Source organism: Diplodia seriata (assembly GCF_021436955.1).
Source record: "Diplodia seriata strain FDS-637 chromosome Unknown scaffold_2, whole genome shotgun sequence".
Lineage (NCBI taxonomy): Eukaryota > Fungi > Ascomycota > Dothideomycetes > Botryosphaeriales > Botryosphaeriaceae > Diplodia > Diplodia seriata.
In genome coordinates, this window is record NW_027117309.1 from 2133548 (window position 1) to 2159069 (window position 25522).

At 55.2% G+C, this 25522-nt stretch overlaps 8 protein-coding genes across 8 annotated transcripts; 5 read left to right on the plus strand and 3 right to left on the minus strand.

Moving 5' to 3' along the window:
• Nucleotides 1–235: 235 nt before the first annotated feature.
• SLS55_002024 (uncharacterized protein) lies at nucleotides 236–1174 on the plus strand (the record flags this gene model as incomplete). Its single annotated transcript, XM_066773511.1, has 1 exon — nucleotides 236–1174. One exon carries the CDS (start codon nucleotides 236–238, stop codon nucleotides 1172–1174), a length of 939 nt encoding a protein of 312 aa, XP_066636078.1.
• Nucleotides 1175–1210: 36 nt separating this feature from the next.
• On the plus strand, nucleotides 1211–2472 carry SLS55_002025 (uncharacterized protein; the record flags this gene model as incomplete). Its single annotated transcript, XM_066773512.1, has 2 exons — nucleotides 1211–1215; nucleotides 1581–2472. 2 exons carry the CDS (start codon nucleotides 1211–1213, stop codon nucleotides 2470–2472), a joined length of 897 nt encoding a protein of 298 aa, XP_066636079.1.
• Nucleotides 2473–2514: 42 nt separating this feature from the next.
• Nucleotides 2515–3685, minus strand: SLS55_002026 (uncharacterized protein; the record flags this gene model as incomplete). The annotated part of the gene is made up of 3 exons (XM_066773513.1): nucleotides 2515–3263; nucleotides 3332–3533; nucleotides 3647–3685. 3 exons carry the CDS (start codon nucleotides 3683–3685, stop codon nucleotides 2515–2517), a joined length of 990 nt encoding a protein of 329 aa, XP_066636080.1.
• A 1257-nt stretch (nucleotides 3686–4942) lies between these two features.
• On the plus strand, nucleotides 4943–6222 carry IFR1 (Zinc-binding oxidoreductase alcohol dehydrogenase; the record flags this gene model as incomplete). The annotated part of the gene is made up of 4 exons (XM_066773514.1): nucleotides 4943–5270; nucleotides 5323–5535; nucleotides 5609–5979; nucleotides 6037–6222. The coding sequence occupies 4 exons, from the start codon at nucleotides 4943–4945 to the stop codon at nucleotides 6220–6222; spliced, it is 1098 nt and encodes a 365-aa protein (XP_066636081.1).
• An 800-nt stretch (nucleotides 6223–7022) lies between these two features.
• SLS55_002028 (uncharacterized protein) lies at nucleotides 7023–8340 on the minus strand (the record flags this gene model as incomplete). Its single annotated transcript, XM_066773515.1, has 2 exons — nucleotides 7023–8260; nucleotides 8334–8340. 2 exons carry the CDS (start codon nucleotides 8338–8340, stop codon nucleotides 7023–7025), a joined length of 1245 nt encoding a protein of 414 aa, XP_066636082.1.
• A 4060-nt stretch (nucleotides 8341–12400) lies between these two features.
• Nucleotides 12401–14053, plus strand: SLS55_002029 (uncharacterized protein; the record flags this gene model as incomplete). Its single annotated transcript, XM_066773516.1, has 5 exons — nucleotides 12401–12617; nucleotides 12831–13042; nucleotides 13096–13161; nucleotides 13214–13492; nucleotides 13547–14053. The coding sequence occupies 5 exons, from the start codon at nucleotides 12401–12403 to the stop codon at nucleotides 14051–14053; spliced, it is 1281 nt and encodes a 426-aa protein (XP_066636083.1).
• Nucleotides 14054–14972: 919 nt separating this feature from the next.
• On the minus strand, nucleotides 14973–16046 carry SLS55_002030 (uncharacterized protein; the record flags this gene model as incomplete). The annotated part of the gene is made up of 3 exons (XM_066773517.1): nucleotides 14973–15280; nucleotides 15342–15688; nucleotides 15739–16046. 3 exons carry the CDS (start codon nucleotides 16044–16046, stop codon nucleotides 14973–14975), a joined length of 963 nt encoding a protein of 320 aa, XP_066636084.1.
• Nucleotides 16047–19671: 3625 nt separating this feature from the next.
• SLS55_002031 (uncharacterized protein) lies at nucleotides 19672–21761 on the plus strand (the record flags this gene model as incomplete). Its single annotated transcript, XM_066773518.1, has 4 exons — nucleotides 19672–19846; nucleotides 19893–20357; nucleotides 20411–20857; nucleotides 20923–21761. The coding sequence occupies 4 exons, from the start codon at nucleotides 19672–19674 to the stop codon at nucleotides 21759–21761; spliced, it is 1926 nt and encodes a 641-aa protein (XP_066636085.1).
• Between the last annotated feature and the right edge of the window lie 3761 nt (nucleotides 21762–25522).

Consider the following 25522-nt stretch of genomic DNA (forward strand, 5'->3'; position numbering starts at 1 on the left):
GCAGTAGCTTATTTGAAAGCCTAGTCCATAATAGCTGCTCGGTAAGCTATAGCGACATTCGTAGTCCGCCCGGCCGCATGGGAAGGGACCCTTGCATCGATCCTCGCGACCATGACGTCAGGCTGACCACAGATGCAGCAAATGACCACCATCTCTCACCTTCTCCACGTCGAACCACCACATCCAGCTTACCCAATCTTGACCAGACTGCCCAATTTGCAGCCAACCCGCTACGATGGTGACCACCCGCTCTAAAGCCAAGGCCAAAGCCGAACCCAGAGAGGAGACGGCTCAAAGCAGCGCGGCCAGAGCCTCATCCCAGCCGCAACATCCGTCCAAACAAGCCAACACCTCACGCAAGCGCAAGCCGACTCCTCCCAGCAAGGATAGCAGCGCGTCCATCCCAGCCGCCAACCGGGCCAAGAAGCGTAAAGACTCGGCAGCATCAGACAAACACCAACATACCAACACCACTCCGGCACCACCACCATCACCACCATCCCCGCTCTCCTCCAAAATCGACAGTCTGATCACCGCCTCTGGCGTCGCCGTCGCCACCCTCCCCTTCCACGACCTCCTCCCCTCGCCCTCGCAACCCACCTCCACCACCATCCTCGCACTCCTATTCCACGCCCTCCTCTCGTCGACGCGCATCTCGCACGACATCGCCGCGCACGCCGTCCGCCTGCTCGTCGGCGCGGGCTACGCCGACCTGCCGACGCTGCGCGCGTCGACGTGGCAGCGCCGCACCGAGCTCCTCACCGACGCCGGCTACACGCACTACCGCGAGAAGACGGCGACGGCGCTGGGCGACATGGCGGCGCTGGTCGACGAGCGGTACGGGGGCGACGCGAGCGGGCTGTTGCGTCTCGACGACGACGACGACCTGCCAGCGACGGAGGTGCAGAAGATGCTGCGGCGCCGGCTCAAGGAGGTGAAGGGGTTGGGCGACGTCGGGGCGGATATCTTCATCGCGGGGGTGCAGGGCGTGTGGCCGCGGGCGGCGCCGTTCCTGGACCGGCGCAGCGCGAAGACGGCGGAGGAGGTGGGGTTGGGGGGCGGTGTGGAGGCGTTGTTTGAGGGCGTGGGTAGGGACGCGGGGAAGATGGCGAGGTTGAATGCGGCGCTGACGACGGTGAGGTTGGAGAAGAGGGTGGGTGAGTTCAAGGGATAGGTAGGAATGGATGACATCGATCCCGTCATGGCGGATATGACGTCAACCTGACCACAAATATATTTTAACTACCACCTTGCTTCTTCCTTTCCACGTCAAAACACCGCTTCCATCTTGTTCTACCCTAGCACAAACCATTCAATTGCATCCAATCCATCACAATGGTGACCACGCGCTCCAAAACCAACGCCGAATCCCACGACGGCACCCTTCAAGACGCCGCCCAAGCTCCATCCCAGCAACAACAACCAAATCCCAGAACATTCACCAACACCTCACGCAAGCGCAAATCCTCTCCAACCAGCAACACATCCATACCACCCACCGCGCCCCCCACCAAAAAGCCGCGACACCGCCAAGACTCCTCAGCATCAGAAGCCACCACGCCCCTCCACCACCACGCCAGCCGCCTCCCCGTCCCCACAAGCACGCCGACAATCTCCCCCCTCCTCGCCACCAAAATCCGCGCCCTCCTCCGCACCCACGGCTTCGCGCACCCGCTGCAATTCAGCCCGCTGCTCCCTGAGCCCGACGGCCCGGACAACCACACCATCGTCGCCGCGCTCGCGTGGGCCATCTTCCGCTCGCCGTCGACGCCGCCGCGCATGACGCCCGCCGTGGCCGCCAAGACGATCGAGCTCTTCATCGCCGCCAATGGCACGAGCGTGGGCGCCCTGCGCGATTCCTCACCGCAGCTGAGGAACGACATCCTCGCTGCGGGGGGCTGCGGGGGGAAGAGTGCCGCGCGGCGTCGGTATCGCGAGGACACGGCGGAGGCGCTGCACGCGCTGGCGGTCGTGCTGGAGGAACGGTACGATGGCGTTGCGTACGCGCTGCTGCCGGAGACGGCGGAGGGAGACTCGCATTGGGACAGACGGGGGTGGATGGAGGCGTCGCGGGCGGAGATAGAGGCGCGGCAGCGGGCGTGCGAGGCGGAGATGCGGGAGAGGCTGGCGGGGTTCGAGGGCATCGAAGAGAGGGGGGCTGACGCGTTCGTGGGGCTGATGCAGGGCGTATGGCCGGCGCTGGCGCCGTACTTGGAGCCCGGCAGCGCGCGGACGGCGAGGGAGCTGGGCCTGGCCGGGGGTAATGCGTGGACGCTGTTTGAGTGCGTGGGCAGGAGGGAGTGGGACATGGCGAGGCTGAACGCGGCGTTGGCGAGGGTGCGGGAGAAGGGGGAGCTGGGCGCGTTCAGGGAGCGCTTCGCGTCCAGGCGGTTTGATCAGACGGTTGACCCTAAGGGCCCGCCGGTGACGACGTACGGGTTTGACGGGTGGAGCTGGTGGGTGGCGGAATGAATGTGCATTATTACTAGAGGTCGTCACCTGTCCATCCATCCATCACGAGGACGTCGTCGGCTTTTGGCCGTAGGTGACGTGGTAGATCCAGTAGACGTGCACCTCGGGGTCCTTGAACTCCTTCCTGATCTTGCTCATCATGACCTGCACCTCCTCGGGCGAGTACTTCAGCACCCTTGTGAATAGCGCCAGGCTGTACGCCTCAATGGCCTCGAGCACGTGGATCAGCGCGTACTTTCCGATCTCCTTCAGCTTCCTGTCCTTGGCCCAGGGCGCCATGGGCACCTTGTACACGTCGTCCCGCACGTTGGTGAAGCCGGCGTCCGTCATCCACCCCTTCAGATCCCTCGCCACGTCCATCGGCTTGCCGAACGACTCGGCCGCCTCGTTCAGCTTCTCGATGAACAGCGCCACCGTCGGCGCCTTGGCCGGATAGCTCCCGTCGTCGCAGCCGTACTGGATCTCAAACTCCTGCAGCTCGACCCAGCCGCCGGGCGCCGCGCTCGCGTACGCCTGCGCGAACAGCCGCGGCCAGTCTTTGATCGAACCCGCCATGGTGCGGCCGTGGATGAAGTCGTACTGCTCGCCCTCGGCCCAGTCGGCCTCGACGTCGTCGACCAGGAAACGGCAGTTGGGTGGCACCCAGGATGGCTGGATGGGCGACAGGTCCGACCCGACGACCTCGCAGGAGGGGAACTCGTCGGCGATGTCCATGGCCCAGATGCCCGTGCCCGTGCCGAAGTCGAGGACTTTCTTGGGGGTGGCGGTGATGGGGGCGCGGTAGAGCTTGCCTGTTGTGTCACGTGAGAAGTTGCGAGTTTTGTGGTGAGGTTGGGGAGGGTTTGTTTTTTCAACGCACCGCCGAGGATCATGGCTGAGATGTGGTGGAACAGGTCCATCCGGTCTTGCTCCTTGTCGTCGTTGGGGGCGAAGTAGGTGCCCTCGCGGAAGGCGTGGTAGCGGCGGCCGTTCTCATACTTGTAGTTGAGCACGCTGGACGTGACGGACGTCGACGTGCTGGACTGGTCGGAGAAGGTCGAGTCGGCGTCGCTGAAGTGGTCCTGTCAAGCGGAGGGGCGTTAGGTGTGATCGTAAGAATCGGCGCGTGTAACTCTGGCTGCCTGGCTGCCTGCCACCCCTGGCGGACGGATGTGTGTGTCAATGGCTTACGTACGTCAACTTCGAGGACGGCGTTGTCGGCTGCGAGCGCCATTGTTGCGGTTGCAGTGCTGTGATGTGTGTTCGGGTTGTTGATTAAGCTTCCTCCAGCAGCTGCGGTAGAGACGACCCGGCCACGAGGAACAGAAGCAGATGCAGCTCTTCTTCAATAATAATGGCCGATCCCGTCCACAAAACCCCACTTGAATCACGAGTCAGGCCGATCGGGGCCGCTGGCCGGAAAAGCAACTCGGCCGATCAGGCAGCCAATCTTCAGGGACGGCCGAGGCACGACGCTTTGCGGCAGTCGTGCCAACGGCTGATCTTGAGAGATGCCTTCCTGCGCCATGCCTTCGCGCCTGCCTCTTTCGTCGGTCGGCATCTTCGCCACCATCATCAGTAACCGAGTCCTTGCGCGCGAACGCTACCTGGCGATGGCAGCCTCGTCCAGTGGCTTGGCTGGCCCTGTCCACGGAACGACGCCCTGAAGTGGAATACAAGGCTTGCGAAAAGGCTTGGAATCGCACTCAGATGAGGGGGTTACGCAGAAGTCAATGGCGGATGTTGAAGGATCCGGAGCCGTTGGATTCGGGCGCGCGGCAGCAAACCGCTGAACGGCCCGCGCCGTCTTGTCCGAAACGCCCCCGTCCCACCGTCCCACCGCATCCCGTGCCGCTGTGGCCCGTGTCGTCCGACATGAGTTGAAACTCAAAAGTGGCGCGAGTCGCTGGCATAGCGGGGTGTATCCTTTGCACAAAGCCTTGGGTTCTGTTCACTTTCAACCACGAGCTTAGCATGGTGATTTTCCTATACAGAATCCGACTATTCGTTGGGCAAGAGCGGCGTGCGGGGGTTCTGATTGGCGCACGCAGTCAACGCCACGGCCATGACAGCAGCAAGGCAGGCGATGGCGATGCCACGCTACATATGCATTTTGCTGTATTCCACCATTTTTGAGAGGGCTTGAGGTCGAACGCGACCGCATTACAGCGGCAGAAACGTCGCCGAGGCCATTGAAGTAGCGCAACGCCAGCGCTTGCGCTTGCGCTTGCGCTTGCACTTGCACTTTCGTGAACGGCGCCCGCATCAAGCATCGGTTGCTGACAAATCAAGAGACGGCAGGGTTGTTGGCAGGCGGACGAGCAAGTGCAACCACCGCAGTAATGATGGCAGCAAAACAGCTGTCATCGTGACGCATGCGGCTCAAGCGCAGCGATACCTAAGTATAAGTAGCCGCGTGCAGGCCACTATACAAGGATACTTGAGGGTGCAAGAAGGAAAAGCTGCCTGTCAATCCGAGATCCTTTCCACCATGTCTTCTGCTCAGATTGTTCGCGAATCGGCCAACGGTACGCCGCAGCTGGCTCTGGAGGAGCTCCCCGTTCCCGACCCGCAGGCGGGACAGGCCGTCGTCAAGATCGAGTATACAGCGCAGAATCCCACGGATGGTAAATCCAATCTTCCCTTCCATCAATCCGACCGACTCGATCTGATCTTCACTGTAGTACAATCGTTCGATTCGAACGCCTTCGGAGACGGTGCAGTCCTCGGCTGTGACTTCGTCGGCACCGTCCAGCGGACCGGAAGCAACGTCTCCAGGCTGAAGAAGGGAGACCTTGTCGCGGGCCTGATCTGGGGAGGTGAGACCCACCAATCTTCACAAAATAACTTTCTGCTCACTCCTCAAACCAGGCGAGGTCAAGGGTCTCGGAGCATATGCGCAGCACACCCTCGTCGACGAGAAAATCGCCTTTAAGGTCCCACCCTCCGTGCCCAAGGAGCAGGCCGCTACCATGCCTCTGGCGGTCGCCACCGCCTGGCTTGCCCTATTTTCCAAGACATCTCTCTGCATCCCGCGAAACGGGGGGGAGCCGCGGCACAAAGTCCTCGTGTGGGGAGGAAGCTGTAAGCAGCACCCAGAAAAGCGAACCCAGTCGCACGCTACACACTAACCACCATTCCCCCCAACGCAAAACAGCCAGTGTCGGCCAATACGCCATCCAGCTGGCCAAGCTGTCCGGCATTGAGGTAATCACAACCTGCAGCCCCAAGCACTTCGATCACGTCAAGCGGCTCGGCGCCAGCCACGTCGCGGACTACCGCTCAGCCGACGTCGTGGACCAAATCAGACGCGTCGCGCCGGATCTCATGTACGTCTTCGACACCATCGGCTCCAAGGACTCGTCTCGGCTGGGCTCGCGGGCCGTCGGCGGCGCCGGCGGCACGCTCTGCACCGTCCGCCCGGGCCTGGCCAACACGGAGGAAACTGCCGATGGCGTGACGTTGACGGATGTGTTGGTCTGGACGGCGTTCCTCAAGGAGCACAGCTACGGCAAGTTTTACTGGCCGGTAAGTCACATCCGCTTGTTACCATCGGAGCGCGGGTGTGCTGATGTGATGCTGTAGGCGTCCGAGGCCGACCACGCTCTCGCGGCCGAGTTGTTCGAGAAGTTGCCGGCGTGGCTGGAATCGAAGAGCGTTGTGCCCAACAAGGCGCATGTGTTGGAAGGCCTGGAGTCTTTGCCGCACGGCTTTGAGATGCACCGCAAGCAGGAAATTTCCGGGTTCAAGGTCGTGTATCATATTCAGTAGGGAAAGGGAATACTGCACGCCTTCGCAGGTCTGACACACAGGCTCCGGTAGACGATCCCTTAGGAAAAGAATCTTCAGGAATGACTCCACCGATTGCTCCAACGGTACCAGGCATCTTGCGTTTAGCCCACAGCGTCGCATAGGGTACCCCAACTCGAGGTTGAAAGAATGTATTGAAATGTGCCTAGCTTACCACAAGCTATGTAATGAATGTCTTCATACATACTTGATTGAGGAAACAACCGACGAAACATAGACCAGAAGCAAAGAAGAATAGCAAAGCGTCAGTATGACTATGGGAGAATCCGATCGTGTGCCTAAAGAAACGGTGAACGAATAGTATGGACATAGTGCTTGCCGAAAGAGTCATATATCTTACCATCCCAGGCCTTGCTTAGATTCTGTGTGTACTTCTATACCTCGCAAGCTTGGTGGCAAGCTTATCGATAAAGAAAGAAATGACCTATACCGAGACACAGAAATAAATGACTAGAATAGTTCAGATTTGAGACTTGCACCATACTCGTGCCGCTATTCGTCTTCTGTAATAGCTCTTTCAAGTCCATATCAACGTATTGCTTTTGTGGGGCAACCTGAATCGAGGTAGAACCAGTTACTAGACTTCGTAATTCGAATCAACAACGGAGGGTCTTCTTGAGCTTCTATCTGCAAGGTCAGTAAGCGCTATGTCTTCCATCAACGAGACCCCCGAGGAGCCAGGTTGAGGCGCCACAGTGACAAGTGCGACTCTTGAGCTCGTTTGCCCTATAGATGCGTCAGAATCATGTTGTGGCGAGGGCTTAATATGTCATACCGTTCTGCCTTGGCCTCCGGTCCAGGAGTTGAACACAAGCTTGCGCCGCTTGCTTTTCCAAATCCTCACGGGTTCCGAGTCCGTGGAGTATGTCTTTGGTGGCCTTGCCTCGAGAAAGAACGGCGAGAGAGCTGGACCTCCACACCGGGATTGTGTGCTTGCGGCTCTCGTGGATGGTCATGAGCAGGAATGCAGTGCCGGTGGTCATGACTACGGCGTGCGGAGTTATCCACTGCCACATGATACGGTATATAACCTGCATAACTCTATTGCTGCCGAGTTGGACTGTACTGTTGTCGCTGTCGGCGCTCAGAGCGTTGCTCATGCTTCGTGCAAGGATCTGAAAGGTGGTGTCGAGGCTCGGAACAGTCCTGAACGCCTGAATGGAGGACGGGGCGTAATGCGCTTCGGTCTGGGAGTAGCCGTTGAGTTTTAGAGAGGAATTATACCCTGGATGGATTTCGGTCCTGATGAAATACGTTTGAAAGAAGGAGCTGATACTATCGATCGCCGATTGAGAGAGATTGAACTGGTTCCCGAGGACAAGGTCACTTCGCTCGACGCTGGAGAAAGCCGTATTGAAGTTCAGACTGTCCAACCACTCCAAACTGGTGAGTTTTTCGGTATCATCATCAGACAGTGGCAGCCATGAGTCCACAGCTCGAGAAGCGGTAGACACTTCCTCTTCTGTCTCGTGGAAAGTCCCGTTGCTGACTGTAGCGTTGTACTGCTTTACACAGTAGTATAAGCCACATTCAGTCGCTTCGAGATCCACATTAGGCCATTCCCTGGCTTCAGTGTTGGTGATGCGGAGGAAGGACATTCCCCATAATAAAGTATCGACCTCCTGGAGGCTGATAGTTTCGTTCTTATTGCCCGTTCCATAAGTTGTCATATATGGACTGCTTGAACGCTGGAACTCATAGTTGTCAATGAGATGACCGTTGGAAAGGTGGAAGGTGACTATATTCCCCATAGCAATGGGGACACTGGTCTCGAATGCTGGCAAAACTATTAACCTCGATACATCCGCTTCACTACGGATCGTTTTGATGTCCTCGGATACATCATTACAAGTGCTGCACACAGCTAATGACTCGAAAGGGTCCCAGGTGCAGTTCCCTGAAAGGCATGAAAACTGAGGCTGTTGCATAATCTCTTCGGCAGAATGGGTTAGACCGTTGAAGATGGCTGCTTGCATAGAGTAGTCGGCATCGGCGATGGCTACATGGAATGGAAGACCATTTCCTGGTTGAATTAGTGTTTGGCATAGATTGGGTAATTACAATTGACTTACTGGTCATATCTAATATTTCTATGAAATATTCAAAGCCTCCAGAATAGCGCTGCGCCCGAGCAATACTTGCCAGGGGGATTGTGACATCGTTAACTAGACGCTGTTCAAGTTGGACAAGCTGTTGTGAGAAAGGATCGATAGCGGCTGAAACGATTAACGTGAAAGCGCCGAGTTGTAATGCAAAACTGTGGCTATTAATGACGGTGGGTGACAAGAGGCAGAGGGCGAACGAACTCTCTCCGGCATTTCCAAAGTAACTTGATGCTTCCCCACGGTCCTCGACTCGCAGAATCCGTCGTCTCAAAATCGATTAGATGACGGCCTTTCCCGGAGAAAAGAATCCATTTCCACTGGCTGATTGCTTCGGCTATGACAAATAGGATGGGGACTTTGGCAGCTGTCGAGATGACCGAGACCAGAGTGTTTAGTGTTATACCGTACCAGTCAAAGATGGGCTTTCCGTCGCAGGAAGCGAGCACCGCAACAAGCGCGATCATTGCAGACAGATTTCCAATCAATGCCAGTATCTCTGGTAGCCAGCAGCGGACCTGGCCGCTTAGCGGACGGGAATCTTCCATGTTGCGCGTTCGGGCACGGAAACGAAGGAGAAAAATGTTTGAGACCAGTGGAACGGAGACTCTCGGTGGGGCTTTTACCGGCTATATTTAAGCCTTAGGTGCTGAAATTGGAGAAAATGAGCGTGATTATGCAGTCAGCTACGGTTTAGTGCAATTGTGGCTGTTCTGGCCCCGCACAGAGCTCGTAAATTCTTCAAGTGGCTGGCTGAAGGAAGGCTGCAAGGCTGGCTTGTAGCATCGATAAGCTCGCACTCGATAGCTGCACGTAGCCTTGCATACCTATTATTCGCTGAAGCAAAATGTACATCCATGTGCAAATGCACCTCGGCTGTTATTGCAGCTTACTCATCAGCCGGTGAATAGAATCAAAGCCTTGCGCCTGCTGAGAAGACAGATCATTAGGTGAGCTGTATTACTAACTTATAGGAAGAAGGCATGGCTTCTTCGGTATTTGTAACGATCGGTAGCTACTTGCCAGCGCGTTCTCTCTAAATGAACCATTGATATCTACCTTCCACCCCTCAGGGACGAGTGACTGCATCAGTGTGCCAGTAGCCTGGTAAGAATCTTCGAAACTCTGTATTCCGATACCTGGTACTTGAAACACGATACAACACAGATACTGCTGCCCCATATACGAGCTGGCGATTGTTGATTCGCCGGGCAGGACTTTTGTGCCACAGGTTGTCGTGTCACACCGAATCTGGTAAACAGAAGACCGTGTAAGAAAACTAAACGGACGAGTCAGTGCAACATTCGCGTGAGGAGAGAGTTTTAAACTTCGTAAAAGAAAATGGCGGCATTTGCTCCTCTCTTACTACATGTCATCCAAAGCCCCACATTCGACGCAGTTGAGCGGCTCGCTCCAACGTCTTCCACCCAGTCTCCTGCTCGAAGCGAGCCAACTGTTTAAGAATAGCAATTTTCTCCGCAGCAAATTCCTCTCCGACCACCAAGTGGCTGGAATATCCATCATCGGGATCATCACCGGGAAAACGCAAAGGAAGCTGACTCCAGAAAGACCCATGAGTCTGCAACTCGTCCCCACCTGCAAACACATGACCAGCAATGTACAGCGGCTGAAGCTGATTCACCCAGTTCTCACTAACGAACAGCCATTGGGGTTAGCGAGCTACAGATAAAAACTCCCGTCATAAGCTTACTGCGATACATTGGACGTAGAAATGCCGCCGAGTTCCCGTGCGTGCCAAACCTGGTCGTACTATACAATCTGTGTCAGCAACTTCCTCTGCCACCAAGGACCACAGACCACGTAGGAGCCGGTACCGTTTCCGTACCGGACCCGGGCATCGTCAGCAAGCCCGAACGCAGTAGAAGTATCGACCCGGCGTGATAAAAAGTGCTCCCGCAATCTGTAGAGCCCAAGCGTCAGCCTCACCCAAACCGATGCGTGAAAAGATGCTTACTCGGAGAAGACTGGCTATACATTATACGCGGGAAGGGATTCGTCCTGTCTCGATCCAGCCTCATGAGCGGGCGAGCTTTTTCAGGTCTACGGGCATACCATTCCTGCAGCTTGTCCCACAGCACCCGCACCTCAGCCGCAACCTCACGGCGCGCCGGCTCGTGCAGCGAAGCCATGAGGTTCACGATCCGCGCAAAGAAGAGGATGGCGAGGTTGCAGTAGTCGTCGAGGTCGCCCATCTCAGCAATGGTTCGGACAGAGTCTGTCTCGACCCACGACTCGGTGGGTATCAGGGTGCGCTGGCGGGTGATGAAGGCGGCCCAGACATCTGGCTCCCACTCGTAAGCAACTGGGTGCGGCGATTCCATTTTTGCATGTTTGTTCGAAGGTGTGGAGAAATACCGATTCGGGCAAAGGCCCAGAAACACGACTTGACGATCCCCGGGCTGGAGCCGTTCCACCCCTTCGCTCTCAGCAGCTCGGCGCAGCCCTGCATTGCTCGCACGTCAGATCACATGCTTCACGAGAAAAAGAGAAGGGGAGAAAGAAAGAAAGAAACATGTACGTACCTGCAGATGCCGTCGCCACTCCCCCACCTCCGCCGCCATCATCTCATACACACACAACAACGTGCACGTCGCCAGGATCGACTCGTCGACATCGTCCGGCCTGCGGCATATCAGCAGCCGGAGGGTATGCTGGTAGAGTTCCAAGGTCGTCTGGCGCGGCTGGTTCCGCGCCGCCTTCGCGTCGAGCTGGCGGGAAGCCAGGGCCGATGCGGCGGCGGCGAAGGGCGGGGATTTCATCGTGGTGTGGATGCTGCTGACGGTGAAGTGCATGGCCGAGTCGGTCGTCTCGCACCAGCGCCCAGTTTCGTGCAGGAAGGAGGAGAGCAGGTGGAGTTTTTGGGACTCGGTGATGGGGCAGGTGGGTTCGGGTTCGGGCTGGGGTGGTGAGGCGAGGGAGAGGGCTTGGCCGAGGGAGAAGGGGAGGGGTCGTCGTTGCTGGGGGTGCCCGGATGCTTCTGATATCTCGCCCTGTGGTTGTTGGCTGCACGGTGTATCGTGGGGAGTAGTGGCTACGGCGGTAAGCTGACGGAGCTGAAGGTCGGGGTCCGGGAGACTGTCTTCCAAGACGGCTGACCCGTCGATATCGACCGCCGCCGCGTCGCCCTGTGGATCGAGTACGTCTTCTTCGACAAATTGGCTGGCCTTTTGCACTTCGAGGGCAATGCTTTCGGTCTCATCAATAATGTACAGCGGGCGTTGGGCAGAACCGCCGAGGCTGGCCAGAAAGGCGCAGTCGGACGATGACAGGGACAGGTTCCGAGACGGATGGAAAGAGGCCTTCAGTCCCCAATTGCAACTCTCGTTGCGCAAGGCACAGTTTCTGCATCGAGGCTTCGCACCGTCACCTGCTTCATGTTAAAACTACCCGAAAAGAATGGGATGGAAATGTACATCTACGGCGACGCCTCCGGCAGCTCAGACTGGTAGCGATCAGCACGTGTTGTCTTGTCTCCGCATCGCTTGCTCAGCCTTACCATCCCGACCGTGTCCGTGTCTTCCGCGGCGGACTCGCAGATGCCGCCTCTTCGCTCCCCGATGGCATTGCATCAGACTGGCGTTTTGTGATGGGTGGGTGCGGTTGCGGCTACGGCAAGTCTTTTGTAGCCGGCAAGTGTAGCCACACAAGTGCCGTTAGCAGGGCAAGTGGAAGCGCCGCGGGAAACTCGAAGCCTTCGTTAGCGCCTCTTGGGTGGAGCATTCGGTATCGGTCGTGACAGCGTCGGGCCGAGAACGAAGACAATCAGAGGGCAAGGCACATATGTAGCTATTCGTTTTTCTAAAGTCTCATTCACCGTTATATTCAACCAATTTAAAGATGTCGGCCTTAGAAAAGCTACCAATGATTGATCATTGCCTCAGCACATTACTAGTCCAATCATCGGGGCTGGTAAATTTAGAAAGATAATTACCCCGCACATCCTACAGCAGCAGCTGCCTTGCACAGATAACTGTCGACCGGCTACAACCCTTTGACTCGCCACTAGCGATCTAACGATGACGGCCGTTCTGTACCTGACCTTCAGACTACGCGGCCTTCCCCGGACGTATGTCGATGAAAGTAGTGTCCAGCAGCTTATCAAGACTCTCTTTTCCATCCAGCCCGCAGGTGTTACAGTCTTCTCACTTGCCAACAGTCCGGTAGACTCTGAGACCAGAGTTGCGACTCTGAGTTTCAGGAGAGTACCTCTCGAGCTTTGCGACAACTCCATGGGTCAGTGGACCTTCGACCACCCACCATATGATGATGCGCAAAACAAAGCCACCACCCGAAAATATCAGTTGGTGTTTGATACCCACTTCAGGGGATTAACACCTCTGCATCGTCAGCCTGACTTTGGGTGTTCCGTTGAGTACGGGTTTGAAACATCCTCGGGTACAACATCGTTATTGCTGACGCCTGCTATTAGTGTTCTGGCGATCTCAGGCCTTGGAGGCCACGCTTTCGGCTCGTTCAAAGTAAGAGCCGGCCCCTTCATGTGGCTTCGTGATGCGCTGCCATACAATCTACCTCAAGCCCGAATTTTCATCTACGGGTTTGACACCCAGCTTCCCAACAGTCAGTCTTTCCAGAGCTTGGATGATTTGGGAAAGGGCTTCATCGATCTTGCTCTCGAAGCCATCACGACCGCGCAGACGGTGCGTATTCCGATCATTACAAACAAAGTTTCTCGCTACTCACATGGTTAAAGTCTCCAAGCCCACAGAGACGCCTTATACTCCTCGGACATAGCCTTGGGGGTTTGATTGTCAAAGCGGTTAGTTATTATGAGACGCTTTTCAGGCTTGATTTGACTCGTTCTATCGCAGGCAATGATTCAGATGCACCGCACCGATAACGCTGAGTACAAGAGGATACTGGATAGTATCGCCGCGTTCCTACTCTTCGGGGTTCCCCAGCAGGGCATGGATATCGCCGCCCTGATTCCCGTGGTGGATAATCAGCCAAACCGTTCTCTCCTGGACTCGCTTGATAAGAACTCGCCTTTACTCCGGAATCAACGCACCCTGTTCCCAGCTGTGTTTCGCTCTAGATCTACGGCTTTCTTTGCGTTCTATGAGACTTTGAAATCCCCCACGGCGGCCAAGGTACTTCAACCGAACGTTGGAGAAAACACTTGGAAAATACTAGTTATTTTTTAGATTGGCAAGCAATGGAAAATTGCCGGGCCGCCGACTGTATTGGTCGACATACCCTCCGCAACCCACGGAGTCAAAGAGGATGCACAACACCCGATCAACCGCGACCATTCCGACATGGTAAAATTCTCAAGCTTCCATGACGAAGACTACCTATACGTCCTCAGAATTCTACACAAGTTCAAGGTTGGAAGCTCAGCGACCCCGGTGAGAGCAGCAATCACGCCAAGCACAATTGATGATCCATGGATCGTCGAGCTTTCGGCAGCCGTGCATTCCGGTGATTTTGACAATGCTCCTTTGAAGGAACGAGCCAGAGCTTTCAATGGTGCTTTTGGAAGACTCATTGTCCACATTTACCGACTACCCGAAGCAGAACGGGGTCAGTTCATTCGCAGGCTGGAATCCAATGGTCAAATGTTGGATTTGCTTCACGCTGCTGAAGAGAAATTCAATGCTTTTCAGCAATTCAAGAAGTACCTTGCCGAATACAACCGTGCTAGAAGTTGAATAGTTCTGGAATTCAATTTGGTCAAGTACTGCCGCAAGGGAACCCGGTCAAATCAGTGAAACGTGCCCTGCTCCTCTCTTTCCTTGAAAGTTTCTCTGTTGTCATCCTCTCTTAACTGTTCACATGAGTTCTTCACGCGTTGAGACATGTTCCAACCTCTGATTCCTCCAATCCAGCACGACAACGGAAATGATGTTGTCGACTGTCTCCTCGCCAGGTAGGTTCATAGGGGCCGCAAATCCTGCAACATGCTTCCAAGGCGTGTGACAAATTGGACACATTTTCCACGCAGAAGTTCTTTGCAAGCATGAGTGACAGACTTGGTGGTTGCAAGGACGGATGCTAGTCATTTCAGTCAGCTGAACGTGGAAATAGAATCTATGGGAAGGTGTCTCTTACACACAGGCACACAGGGAGACCCTGCATATACCACACGCAGTTGGCCTGGATGGATCAACCTCGTCTTCGGTACCTTCACGAAGCATTATACGCCTGTCGAGGGCGCTGATGCTTTGCACGTTGGATAGAGCTCTTGACGCATCCAGACGCGACTCAGGGTTCTCCTCCAGGGAGTAGAGCGGATACCCAGCTCTTGCATAAGCATTGTTCGTGATTGGAGTCTTTGGGGGAACGATGTGTGTTACGCTTTCGAAGGTAGAGGAGTCCAGTATTTGGACAATGGCTGAACAGCATCGATAAAGGTCCCACGTTTCTGGAGGCTCGGTATCAGCGGTGATGTCTTGTAGTAGTCTCGCTCCAGCAGCAATTCCCATTTGGCCGCTCCCTCGGGGACTTCCAGGCGACTCGCTTCCTCTAGGAAAGTAGCTTCCCCTGGGCTGGAATTCAGACTCTGCAAAGTCGACATAAGGCTTTGAGGGAGTATATGTCGCCTAATCAATAATTAGATACAGTTGAATATTAATAGATAAGGGAGTGGATAGGTACCGTGAAGGTAACCTCGCTCGGCAAGCCATCAAGCGACAGGATGCTATCTTTGAGTTGCATCAGACGTTCTGTCTTCGCTTCGCCGCTCATTGAGATGTAGTCTCCTTCCATGAGGCCAGCCGCCAAGGGACTCGATGAGGAGGGAATACGTGGTGATCGACCAGGCTTGCCGTCCCAGAAATGCTTCTCAGATGAAGTTTTCAAAGGGAAAACCTCGATTTCAATTCCTCCAGCTTTTTCTTGGTTCGTCAGCTGGCCTTCCACGGTGTAATTCCTTCCCACTAAATTTCAAGTCAGTATTGAAGGAGTGAACAATTAAGGGAAGCCAGGACGTGTACTGACGTGGCATGGCGACAAATTGGCGCACGGTCCCTGATTCAACGAGGATGCCATCCAACCAAGGCTGGTCCGGAACCGTGAAATAGTCCTGTCTCTCGGTTTCCTCATCGCGGACAAGACCAGTGATGGCATTGATGCCGCCCACAAGGACGCGGACTGCATACTTGGTGTCTTTACGCCATGTCTTGAAACGGATGAACATAGCTTCGCGTTGCCACATCGGAAAGAATATTCCACCTTTCTCGACCATCGACTGTGGCAGAGACCTACTATAAGCGGCAGTGTTGTACAAGGGGAATGCGCCAAACGAAGCAGGCAACTGATGCGCTTTGTCATCTTCCGGTAGCCGCCTAGGTAGTGTTAGCTCGGTAAATGACCGTGGAGGCTTTGAGCAACATACAAGGTCCTATAGAAGGCAATGCTCAAACTTTCGTCGAAAAGCAACATATCCGCGATCTTGCCATTGGAGGATGCCATTCTTGATGTGAGTGGTTGTTGCAGCAGGGAGACAAAGTATTCGAGAGAGTCGTCGGCATTTATCCGCTTCAGGTTCACATCGGATGGCTCGTTTTCGACAACTTTCAGCGTCATAGTGCTTGCGTACTCGGGCACCATAGACTCAGCGTCCCAAGAGACAAAAGTGTCTTCGGCTTCTAATTTGATCGGCTGCACATATCCTATTGACCAGTCAACATGACGACTAACCATGTTAAGTGAAAACAAACCAGCCAAGTGTTGTGAGAACAGCTCGCTCCATGTCGTCTCTGGAAGAAGCTCTAGAGACACACTCTCCCGCTGCCTCTTGGTTCGCTCTTTTGCACGTAGTCGATTGATAGTGACCCGCATCCTGGAACAAGATACTTTTACAACTGAAGTCTTAGACGCGTGGCATCTATGGCGTTCTTATAGAAATTCTGTGTGGTGAAGAGGGATGATATTACGAAACTGACCCTAGTGGTCAACAGGCGGGGCCCATTCACTATTGGGCATCTGGCCCATGAGTTGTTCAGCCGTAATCTTGCCGCTCACGTCAGCTCAATTCTTGGTACATAAATAGACCATAATAGCTATCGGATCAGAAGCCGACGTGCGCACGCAATCAGCGCATCTACAGCACAGGTGCTAATTGCATACGGACCTAATTAGAGTAGCCCTGAATATCACAGGATCTTTAGACTTATCACCCCAAGATGAAACTTAGCTAAGCTTGTTCCGCTCACGATATTGGACTGTTGCTACTGAATGACTAGAGGATGCGCAAAATTGATTCGAGTATCCGGTCACAATGACTGACCCCCCATTGCCACCATCTCTGGCGTGATATGTGCTGGCTGCGCTCTTCAAAGCTGATCAAGAGCGATCAATCGCCGAGCTGGCATGCGGCAAGGCTGAAGAAAGTGAAAAAGACATCTCAATAACTCAACCATCTGCGCGTCGTCGCTGGCGGCGTCGTCGGCCTCGCCGTTCTTGTTGTTCTCATTTGCGCGCCATGGCGTGGTGAGAAATGAAACGCTAGAAGACAATGGAAGACGTGTTCAACTTGCCACCCAGCGCGCCACGTTGATGGCGACGTATGTCTACTCGCCCGCCGCACTCGTGGTTGCCTGCATCACCGTCAGCTACAGCCACGGGGGCCAGAGCATAACCGTCGCAAATCAGCCTCGCCAACGTCGCCTCATCGACCAGCAGTGAGTTCTTCAGCCTCGTCAGCAATCTGCACCGGGGCAATGGCGAGGTGACAAGCCCATCCCTCCCATGCCACTGGCAGCCAACCCCATCGGCTATTCTTTGACCGATGACCGGCCATTATAGACATGGTATTGACTATACGTGTAGGTGGCTAAACATATCCTCGTAGCGCATGTTACCAAACTCCCGGATCGTCTCCTACAGCCCGATGGCTCCGTGCAGAGCACAGGGCCACCTGGAGCCCATAACGTCCTCCAACGGCAGAAGCACCAAGTTTACTGTTATCTTTAATGTCCAATCTTGCATCCCCGGAGCCTCAAGATGTTTATGTGCACACTTAAGCTTCAAGTCCTGTTTCGCACAGTTCCTTTTCTTCATCCCCAGCAAGCCTCATCATAAATGGGTTAGCGGCGAATAGCGGACCTATCCGTATTCGGTCGCAGCTCTGCTTACTTGCAGCTGCGAGGAAGGCCCAATTTGGCCACTCATCACATGTGATAGGGCTTGTTGGTAGGCGCCAACCTTACTATGGCACTGATCGTCTTCTCGCCGTTTCTAATTTGGTTGGCTTGCAAAAAGTCAGCCTCCTCTACTGGCATAGATTGAGAGGCGGCCAGCTCGCATGGGACATCAAGGCGATGTTCTGAATCCCGCACAGCATCGCCTGATCCTCGCCTCACGCCAACTGGACGTTTCTCAGCCAGCCTCACTTCACAATGCGTATGAGCCTACTGGTGGCCTCCTGGCTGCAAAATACAGTGGTGGCTGAAAGTCCGCACGGGGCGAAGCACTGCACGAATCAAAAAGGCTGACCGATAACAGAGCCATGCCGGTCAAGAATCAGCGTGCCAAGCTCGGAAGCACGGGAGTCCAGCGCATAGGGGGTCAGCAGCAGGCAGGGTGGTCAACAAACAAACATGATTGCAAAGCTTTGATTGTTTTAACCAATCAATCAAACAAAGATCGTGGTTCCAGCTAGACCAATCAACCAGAGATCGTGAGGCGTGGTTGTTTGCGAAATGCTTGTTTGATTGTTTAGAGAGGGAGGGGGGGGGCGGAAGGTTAGTGGCCGGCCATGAACATATGCCATATTCGGTATATATACTGCCTAGGCTATTAAGCTATATTACTGCTAGTATTACTAGTGCTGGCGCCCATCTAGGGAGGAGGAGGAGGATAGGGCGAGGGCGGGGCGGAGGCGGGGCGGGTAGGTGGGTAGGTATTACCTAATCGGGGCAAAACATCATAAGAATCTCACGATAGTGGCCCGTGTATATATGCCAAGCAAACAGGCAAAGATCTTTGCTTATTTGCAAAGAATTCGCAATCAACCAAAGATTCCGACCCCCCGCCTACCAATCAACCAAAGATCGAACCTCATCTTTGTTTGTCTTTGTTTGTTGACCACTCTGGCAGCAGGCAGCGGTTGAAGCCCACTTAGGATCGCAATCGTGAGAGCTTGGAAAATCGCGGGCAAACGTACAGGGTTGGAATTTCATACGGAAGAATATCCATAGGAACAACATGCAAGAAGGCGGAAGGCTGTGGAAGGACTCTGCAAGCAGGGCGAGAGTAGCTTCGAACTTCGAACCCCCACGAAAATCTGTCTGGCGTATGCATTTAACGCCTCGAATGCGCTGTACAGGTATCTGTCAATGGTGCGAAAAGGACGTAGAGGGTTGTCATCTATCCACACTATCCAGCTTAGGCACGACCCGTGCGTACTGTGCCATTATAGCCTCCTCGACAAACATAGCAGGAGAGGCAACGAAGGTGCTGTCGTCTATCCATAATCTTCTATGGCTCGATCCCTAAATATTATACAGGATACAAGTCCTGTGCTTACAAAAATAATAAAGCTGGGTATTAGGTGTTCGTACGGGTTGGTACCGTTATGTTTAATAATAAAGCTTGCGTAAACACGAGCTAAGAGCTTATATATGTCTAAGGCCGAGAGAAAGTCCCTTCGAATTACTTTGGATAGTAGAGGGCCATTTAAGGGTTGGAAGGCGACTAGTTCGTAAAAATTCATCTTAGGGCACTCTAATTCCGAGAAAGTGGGTTTTGCTCGAAGACGCGGATTCGTCGGGCAAGCGTTTTGTGTACTGGGATCTGAGCGACGCCACCTTGGAGTATCTAAGCGAGCCCCGCGATACGACAGCTCCGCTTGTGGAGATAGATATGTTTTCTTAGACCTCATCGCAAAGTCGTCTCTGCTCAAGATCAAGTCATGTAACTGTCGTCCGTTATGCATTAGATATTCGCGTAACGTGCACAGTGTTGGCGCTCAAAATGCATCCACTATATTCCTTTTTTTCCCCCTGCATAATACGAAGCGGCTCTGGAATCTCGCGAAGAGGCGCCAAGGACAAGTACACAGAATAGATTAAAAACGAGCAAATAGCCGCTTGGCTCCGCATCAATTCCCGGTCGACCACCTCGTTTAAGCTTAAACCGGCGCACGCCACACAAGCGAAGACGGGCGTTGGACGTTTTCCGGAAGCTGCAACGGCACGGCGGAAAGTGGAAAGATGGATTGGCGAGAACATGATGCCACCGGAAAATATGGGATTGTTCCTTCCCGCGAGGCTTAAAGCTTCGACGGCGCCGTTTCGTTCCAACCATCATCAGCTCTTCCGGCACCATGGTTCGCCTGCTCGTGTTCTCTCTATTTTGCATGGTCGTGCAGGGAAGGCTTGCACGGCATGCGCAAGTCATCGGCAGGGATGTCGATCTGGCAGACGAGTACGATTTCGTCATCGTTGGAGGCGGAACGAGCGGCCTCACCGTTGCCAATCGCCTGACCGAAAATGCGAACGGTAAGTGTCTATGCATTCGATGAAGCTCCGCTACTGACAACAAAAGTCACTGTTCTTGTCGTCGAATTCGGCCCTCTTGACAGCGGAGACGATTCCGTCACTGTGCCTGGACTGGCCGGTAATGCCTATACACCGTACAGCTTCAACCTGACGAGCACCCCGTTGAGAGGACTTGCGAACCAGTCTTTCCCCGTCCTGGCTGGTGCTGTCGTGGGTGGTGGAACCGTGGTCAATGGCATGTTCTTTGACCGTGGCGGTGCCCCCGACTACGATGCGTGGGAGGCGCTGGGCAATCCCGGCTGGGGATGGGACGGTCTGTTGCCGTACTTCAAAAAGGTACCCACCATTTTCCAAGGGCGACAACGTAATCCTAATGTGAAACAGAGTGAGACCTTCACCCCGAACAACGACAGCTTCAACGAAGAGTGGAACCTGTCGTACGACCTGGACGTCCACGGCTCGGACGGACCAGTGCAGTCAAGCTACCCTGAATTCATGTGGGAGAACATCAGTACCGACCCCGACTCAAACCTCATTTGGACATTGCACTAACCTGTCCTACAGAGAACTTCTTCGAAGCGTGGACCGGCCTCGGAGTCCCGATTCCCGACGACCCAGGAGCGGGAAGCAAAGCCGGAGTGTTTTGGGCGCCCAGCTCCATCGACCCCAGGAACAGGACGCGATCCTCGGCGCGTACAGCCCACCACAACAAGATTGCCACGCGGCCCAACTACCACCTCCTGACCATGCACGCCGTCACGAAAATCGCCTTCAACGGAACAATCGCCACGGGCGTCGAATATGTCTCGCGCGCAGGCACTGAGACCGGCGCTGTCAAAGCCCGGAAAGAAGTCATCCTCGCCGCCGGTGCGATCCACACGCCCCAGATCCTGCAGCTGTCGGGCATCGGGCCCGCAGACCTACTGAACAGCCTCGACATCGACGTCCTCGTCGACCTGCCCGTCGGCTATAACCTCCAAGACCACCCTACGCTGTACACAATGTGGAACTGTACGCTCCCCTCCCCCCATTCTTCTTCCCCAAAGCACCAACAAGCTAACAACACCCCACCACAGACGCCAACGACGTCATCCCCAACGGCGACTACTTCTCCTCCAACACGACCTACAACGCCGAAGCCCTCGCGCAATACCACGCCACCCGCAGCGGGCCGTACACGCTCGGCCGCGGCGCAACTGTCTGCTTCCTCCCCCTCACCAACGTGACCTCATCCCTCACCAACACCACCTCGACCTACTCTTCCATCACCTCCCTCGCGGCCTCCACCTCCCCCGAAACCGTCTACCCGGGCATCCCCTCCCTTCCCGCCCCCGTCATCGCCGGCTTCGCCGCGCAGAAGCGCCAGCTCCTCACGGAATACGCCTCGCTCTCGACCTCGACAACCGAGATCTCGTATGGCGGCGGCAGCCTCATGGCCGTCGTCATGGTCAAGCCTCTGTCGCGCGGCACCGTGTTCGTCCGTTCCACCGACGTCTTGACCGCGCCGGTCATCGACTACGGCACGATGCTGGCGCCGTCCGACATCGCCGTCATGATCGCATCCGTCCGCGCGGCGCGGGCGTTCATGGCGACGGCGGCGATGCAGGGCCCGCTCGGCCCCATCGTCGAGGTCGCGCCGGGGGCGAACGTGACGGCGGATGCGGACCTGGAGGCGGTGCTGCGGGAGACGCTCAACCCGAGCTTTGCGCATGTCAGCTGCACGGCGCCGATGATGGCGAGGGAGGAGGGCGGGGTGGTGGATGCCGCGCTGCGGGTTTACGGCGTGGGCCGGTTGCGGGTCGTGGATGCGAGCGTGTGGCCGCTGGTGCCGGCGACGCATACGAGTTCGACGGTTTACGCCGTCGCGGAGAAGGCGGCGGATCTGATCAAGGCGGCGCATGGGGGGTGGCGTTGATTTGTTGGTGCCCCCGGTTGGAAAGAGGTCGTGGTGTGTGTGCTTGTTGTCTACGTATATGTATAGAGCTACCGGGTCCCCGATGGGGCGAAGAGTGTGGTGCGGAGCTGCTGTGGGATTATAAGGGGCACGGGTAATCCGATTCTGATTCGTCTTCTTCTTCAAACTTTTAGGGCTGGCCATTTGGCCATCAGTGTCAAATATGCAGGCCAGGAGGCCTCATTTCCATCTACCATCCTATGTAGAGTTCATCATGGCTGGAGTACTTTTCGAGAATGGACACCACAATTATCAGGCGAGCGAGTTGAAGGCTGGTGCAATATTCCTATAGACATGCCAATTTTTGTGGGAGTCACTAAAAGGGTTTGACCTACGTAGAAAAAGCTGTCATTTCACCCGTATTGCATACTGCGCATAGAGCAGGAGTTGTGAAACTGGCATGTCTATAATCACTGTGGCCGCGAAGGTAGCTGACCAATCGCGCCAAAAACCCCCGCACGCCATTCTCGCCCGACGACTGTCTGTGACCTCCGGTTCTTTCTTTGGCTGTCGCCGTTTCTCTTTCATATTTCTCATCTCGGTAGCCATTCCTTGTAGTCGTCTCAAAAGTGTTCTGACATGCACTGTGAGCTGATGCCCTGCACCATCTGGCCACGAAGCTCTTTCTGAAAGTCTATTGCACGTGTAGAGCCTTGCTTGGATGTAGGATCATTGCTGCGTCGAAGCCTTTTGTTACGAATAGCGGCGAGGCAGGAGGATATCGGGGGAAAAACAACAAGTGAAGTTGAGAGATGGTCTCTGAGCTTTGGAACCAGGCACCAGGCACCGGGGACAAGCTAAAGTAGGGGTGTGGGGCCAGGCGGCAGCCGAAAACGCCCGGGGATCATCACGTCTCGGCTCTTGACGCGTGCTCAAACACCAACGGTCCAGATGCCAAGTCAAGCACCGGCAGATGACCGTTGCTGGTCCGCCGCAGTCCATTCTCGTGCGGCCGCCGAACGGTGCAACAACGCAAACCTCGAGTCATGTTTGGAGACTCCCAACGGCCATCTTTCTCAGTCAACACTAGAGCTACGGGCGTGAGTGTCGTGAACACCCCCAAACTCCGACGCCCCTCCCGCATCGCAGCAACATCGCGGCCCAGCTTGCCTCCACTCGGCCGCAACAGGTACGGGAATACGCGAGCATGAATGAGGCGAAGGATTTCAGACCGTGCCGCGAGTAAGTCGGTACTTTAGCCGGGGCACGGTTGACCTGACTCGTCGCCGAATTAGCAAACTCACGACTCGGTGCATGTTCACAGTACGTATTGTACCTGAACCGGCCCGAAAGCCCCGGCTGATTTCGAGTCAAGTCCTCCGCTGTCCTCGTACACCTGCCTGGCGTTCCGAGTGCAATCTCTCAACGGGGAGGAACGCTTTTGACCGTTGTCGCCGGCCCGTCTCAGCCACGCCGAAGTGCCTACTACACGGTAGCGGACGCCCTAAAGTGGACGACACGAAAAACTGGCACGGCATTGACTGGCCCTCTCCAAGGCGAAAAAATCAGTGCCCGGATGCTGCTTCACACGGCGACCTGTATTGTGTGTGTCTCGGCGGCCTTTTTCCCAAACGCAACATCAACCAGCGAATGCCGTATGCTGCTCTGTTGGATCCACCGGAGGAAAAAGCCGTCTATTCCATCAGCGTCTCTCCAGGGCTGGCTTTGGCCGACGGGGAACAGGTTTTTGGCGCCCCGGCTCGATCGCCTCCGAGTTACTTTTTTCCCCTTCCTTTCCCCATGGCCTTTGTACACGCGCGCTCTGCGAGCCACGAACAGTTTGTTGTTGTTATCGGCGGCTTTCTGCCCATAGCTCCTTTTGCAGTGGCCGGAGACTGCGCTGCCCCAGAAGTCGTCATAGGTGGCGCCGTGGTGGTGGCCCCCGTACGATGATGTTTGGCGGTGGCGGCGGTCGTGCGCTTCACATGGTTGTAGATGCCGGTGGGGGTGCGCAGCAAGTCGGCCGGGAAGATGGCAGCTTCGGACTTTGGGCCCTTGGATCGGAGACACTTCGTCGTCGTCAAGGACGCGGGGGCTGCGGAAACAAGAGACCGCACCGACAGATTGCGGGTGGAGATCTTCCGTTGGGCGCGCCGAGCGGGATTGTCAGGGGTCATCAAGGTGATGCTGTCGTTGCTGATGACGAGGTCGGCGACGTAGGCAGTTGGCGGGCCGGTCCGAGCAGATGGCGATTTTCTTGTCCAACAGGTCGTGGGTTGGCCACGATCATCGTGTCATTGACCAGCTTGATCGAGTAGACGCCGCCGTACTAGTCGCCCCGTTCTTTGAGCCTACTACCGTCAACAGCTGCGGAAGTCAACTAGGCTATCCTACGATGCACTTCTTGTATAGGCCAGTGACGGGGATTTGGTGAAGGTTTCCCAGAACAGGCAGCGTGGGCAGGCCTAGGGGCAATCTGGAGTCTCACTTGCCCATCTGAAGCAGCTTGTATACGCACCACGAGGTGGCGGCGACGAAAATGCTGTCAGCAGTGGACTGAGGGCCGTGGTGACAGTTACGCCAGTTACACCTTGGCTATTGCTCACCTTTAAAGATTTCTGGCAACAGCGCCCTCTCAATCAAACTCGAGCTCCGAAATGTGGAACATGGATACGACTCGACCATCATCCACAGTCCCCTCCAACTAGCCGTGTGCTGGATACTGTGCCGCAGCGCACGGTCCGCAATCCTTCGAGGCGTGCTACGGGGGTTCCACTTCTGGGCGGCCCTTTGCCGGTCCTTCCTTGGGACCTGCGTTGAACTGTTGCAACCTGAAGGAGCGAGGGCTGTATTGCACCAATACTTCAAGAGGTACGCCAACGACCAGCGCTCTACTATTGCTATGACTTGGCACGCTGTAGATCTGGCAGGATACGCCCCGGGATTCCCTAATATAAAGGAGACCGCTCCTGATGGGCGTCCTACCATCCTAAGCTGTGTGGGGTCACTATAAGCGTACCTACCCTTTAGGTAACATTCTCAGAACTTGCTTATGTAGGCGCTAGCCAACCATACGGTCCTCGATATAGTAGTAGCACCAGCAGCAGTAGCGGCAGCCAGACGGACTCCCATGCAAAAGATAAATGGTTCTGAGCAACACTGACCAAACAGCTAAACACGACAGTTTCATGCATTGAATGAAACACCTGGAATCCTGCAAGCAAAACCCCTCCTCCCGTCTCACAACAGTGCACTCATTTAAACATCGAACATCTATTCCACATTCGAACCGTCCTCCTCGGCCATGAAATCCTCTTTTGCGCCCTCGGGTAGAAATCCGAGATTCTCGCCGAGAATGTTTCACCCTGACTCTCCTGACTCGGGTTATCAACCAACGAATGGGCTGACGCGTTGTGTATTAGGCTCTGTCCTGCCTAGCATGAGATTGCTTTGCCCGTGGCCACCAATTAAACGACGGGGCTTACTAAGTCGCATAGGATAAGATCGGCTCGCAAGACGTTTTAGCTGACTTTATTTAGGTAGCACCCCGTTTACCCTACTTCTGGTTCCCAGTACCTGATCCCTGGACTTCTAATACATTGCACGCTTGAGATTTTCCGGCAAATGCTTTTCTCCGGGGTTTTGGTCGCAACGTCGTTGTTTACAATCATCAAGTACGACATGAACTGTCGACCTCTTCACGGTCCATCAGGCCAGTAGCGACGCGTGACACCCAATCTTCTTGCAGTCCGTTTGCCTATTGCGGATGGAATATCTACGCC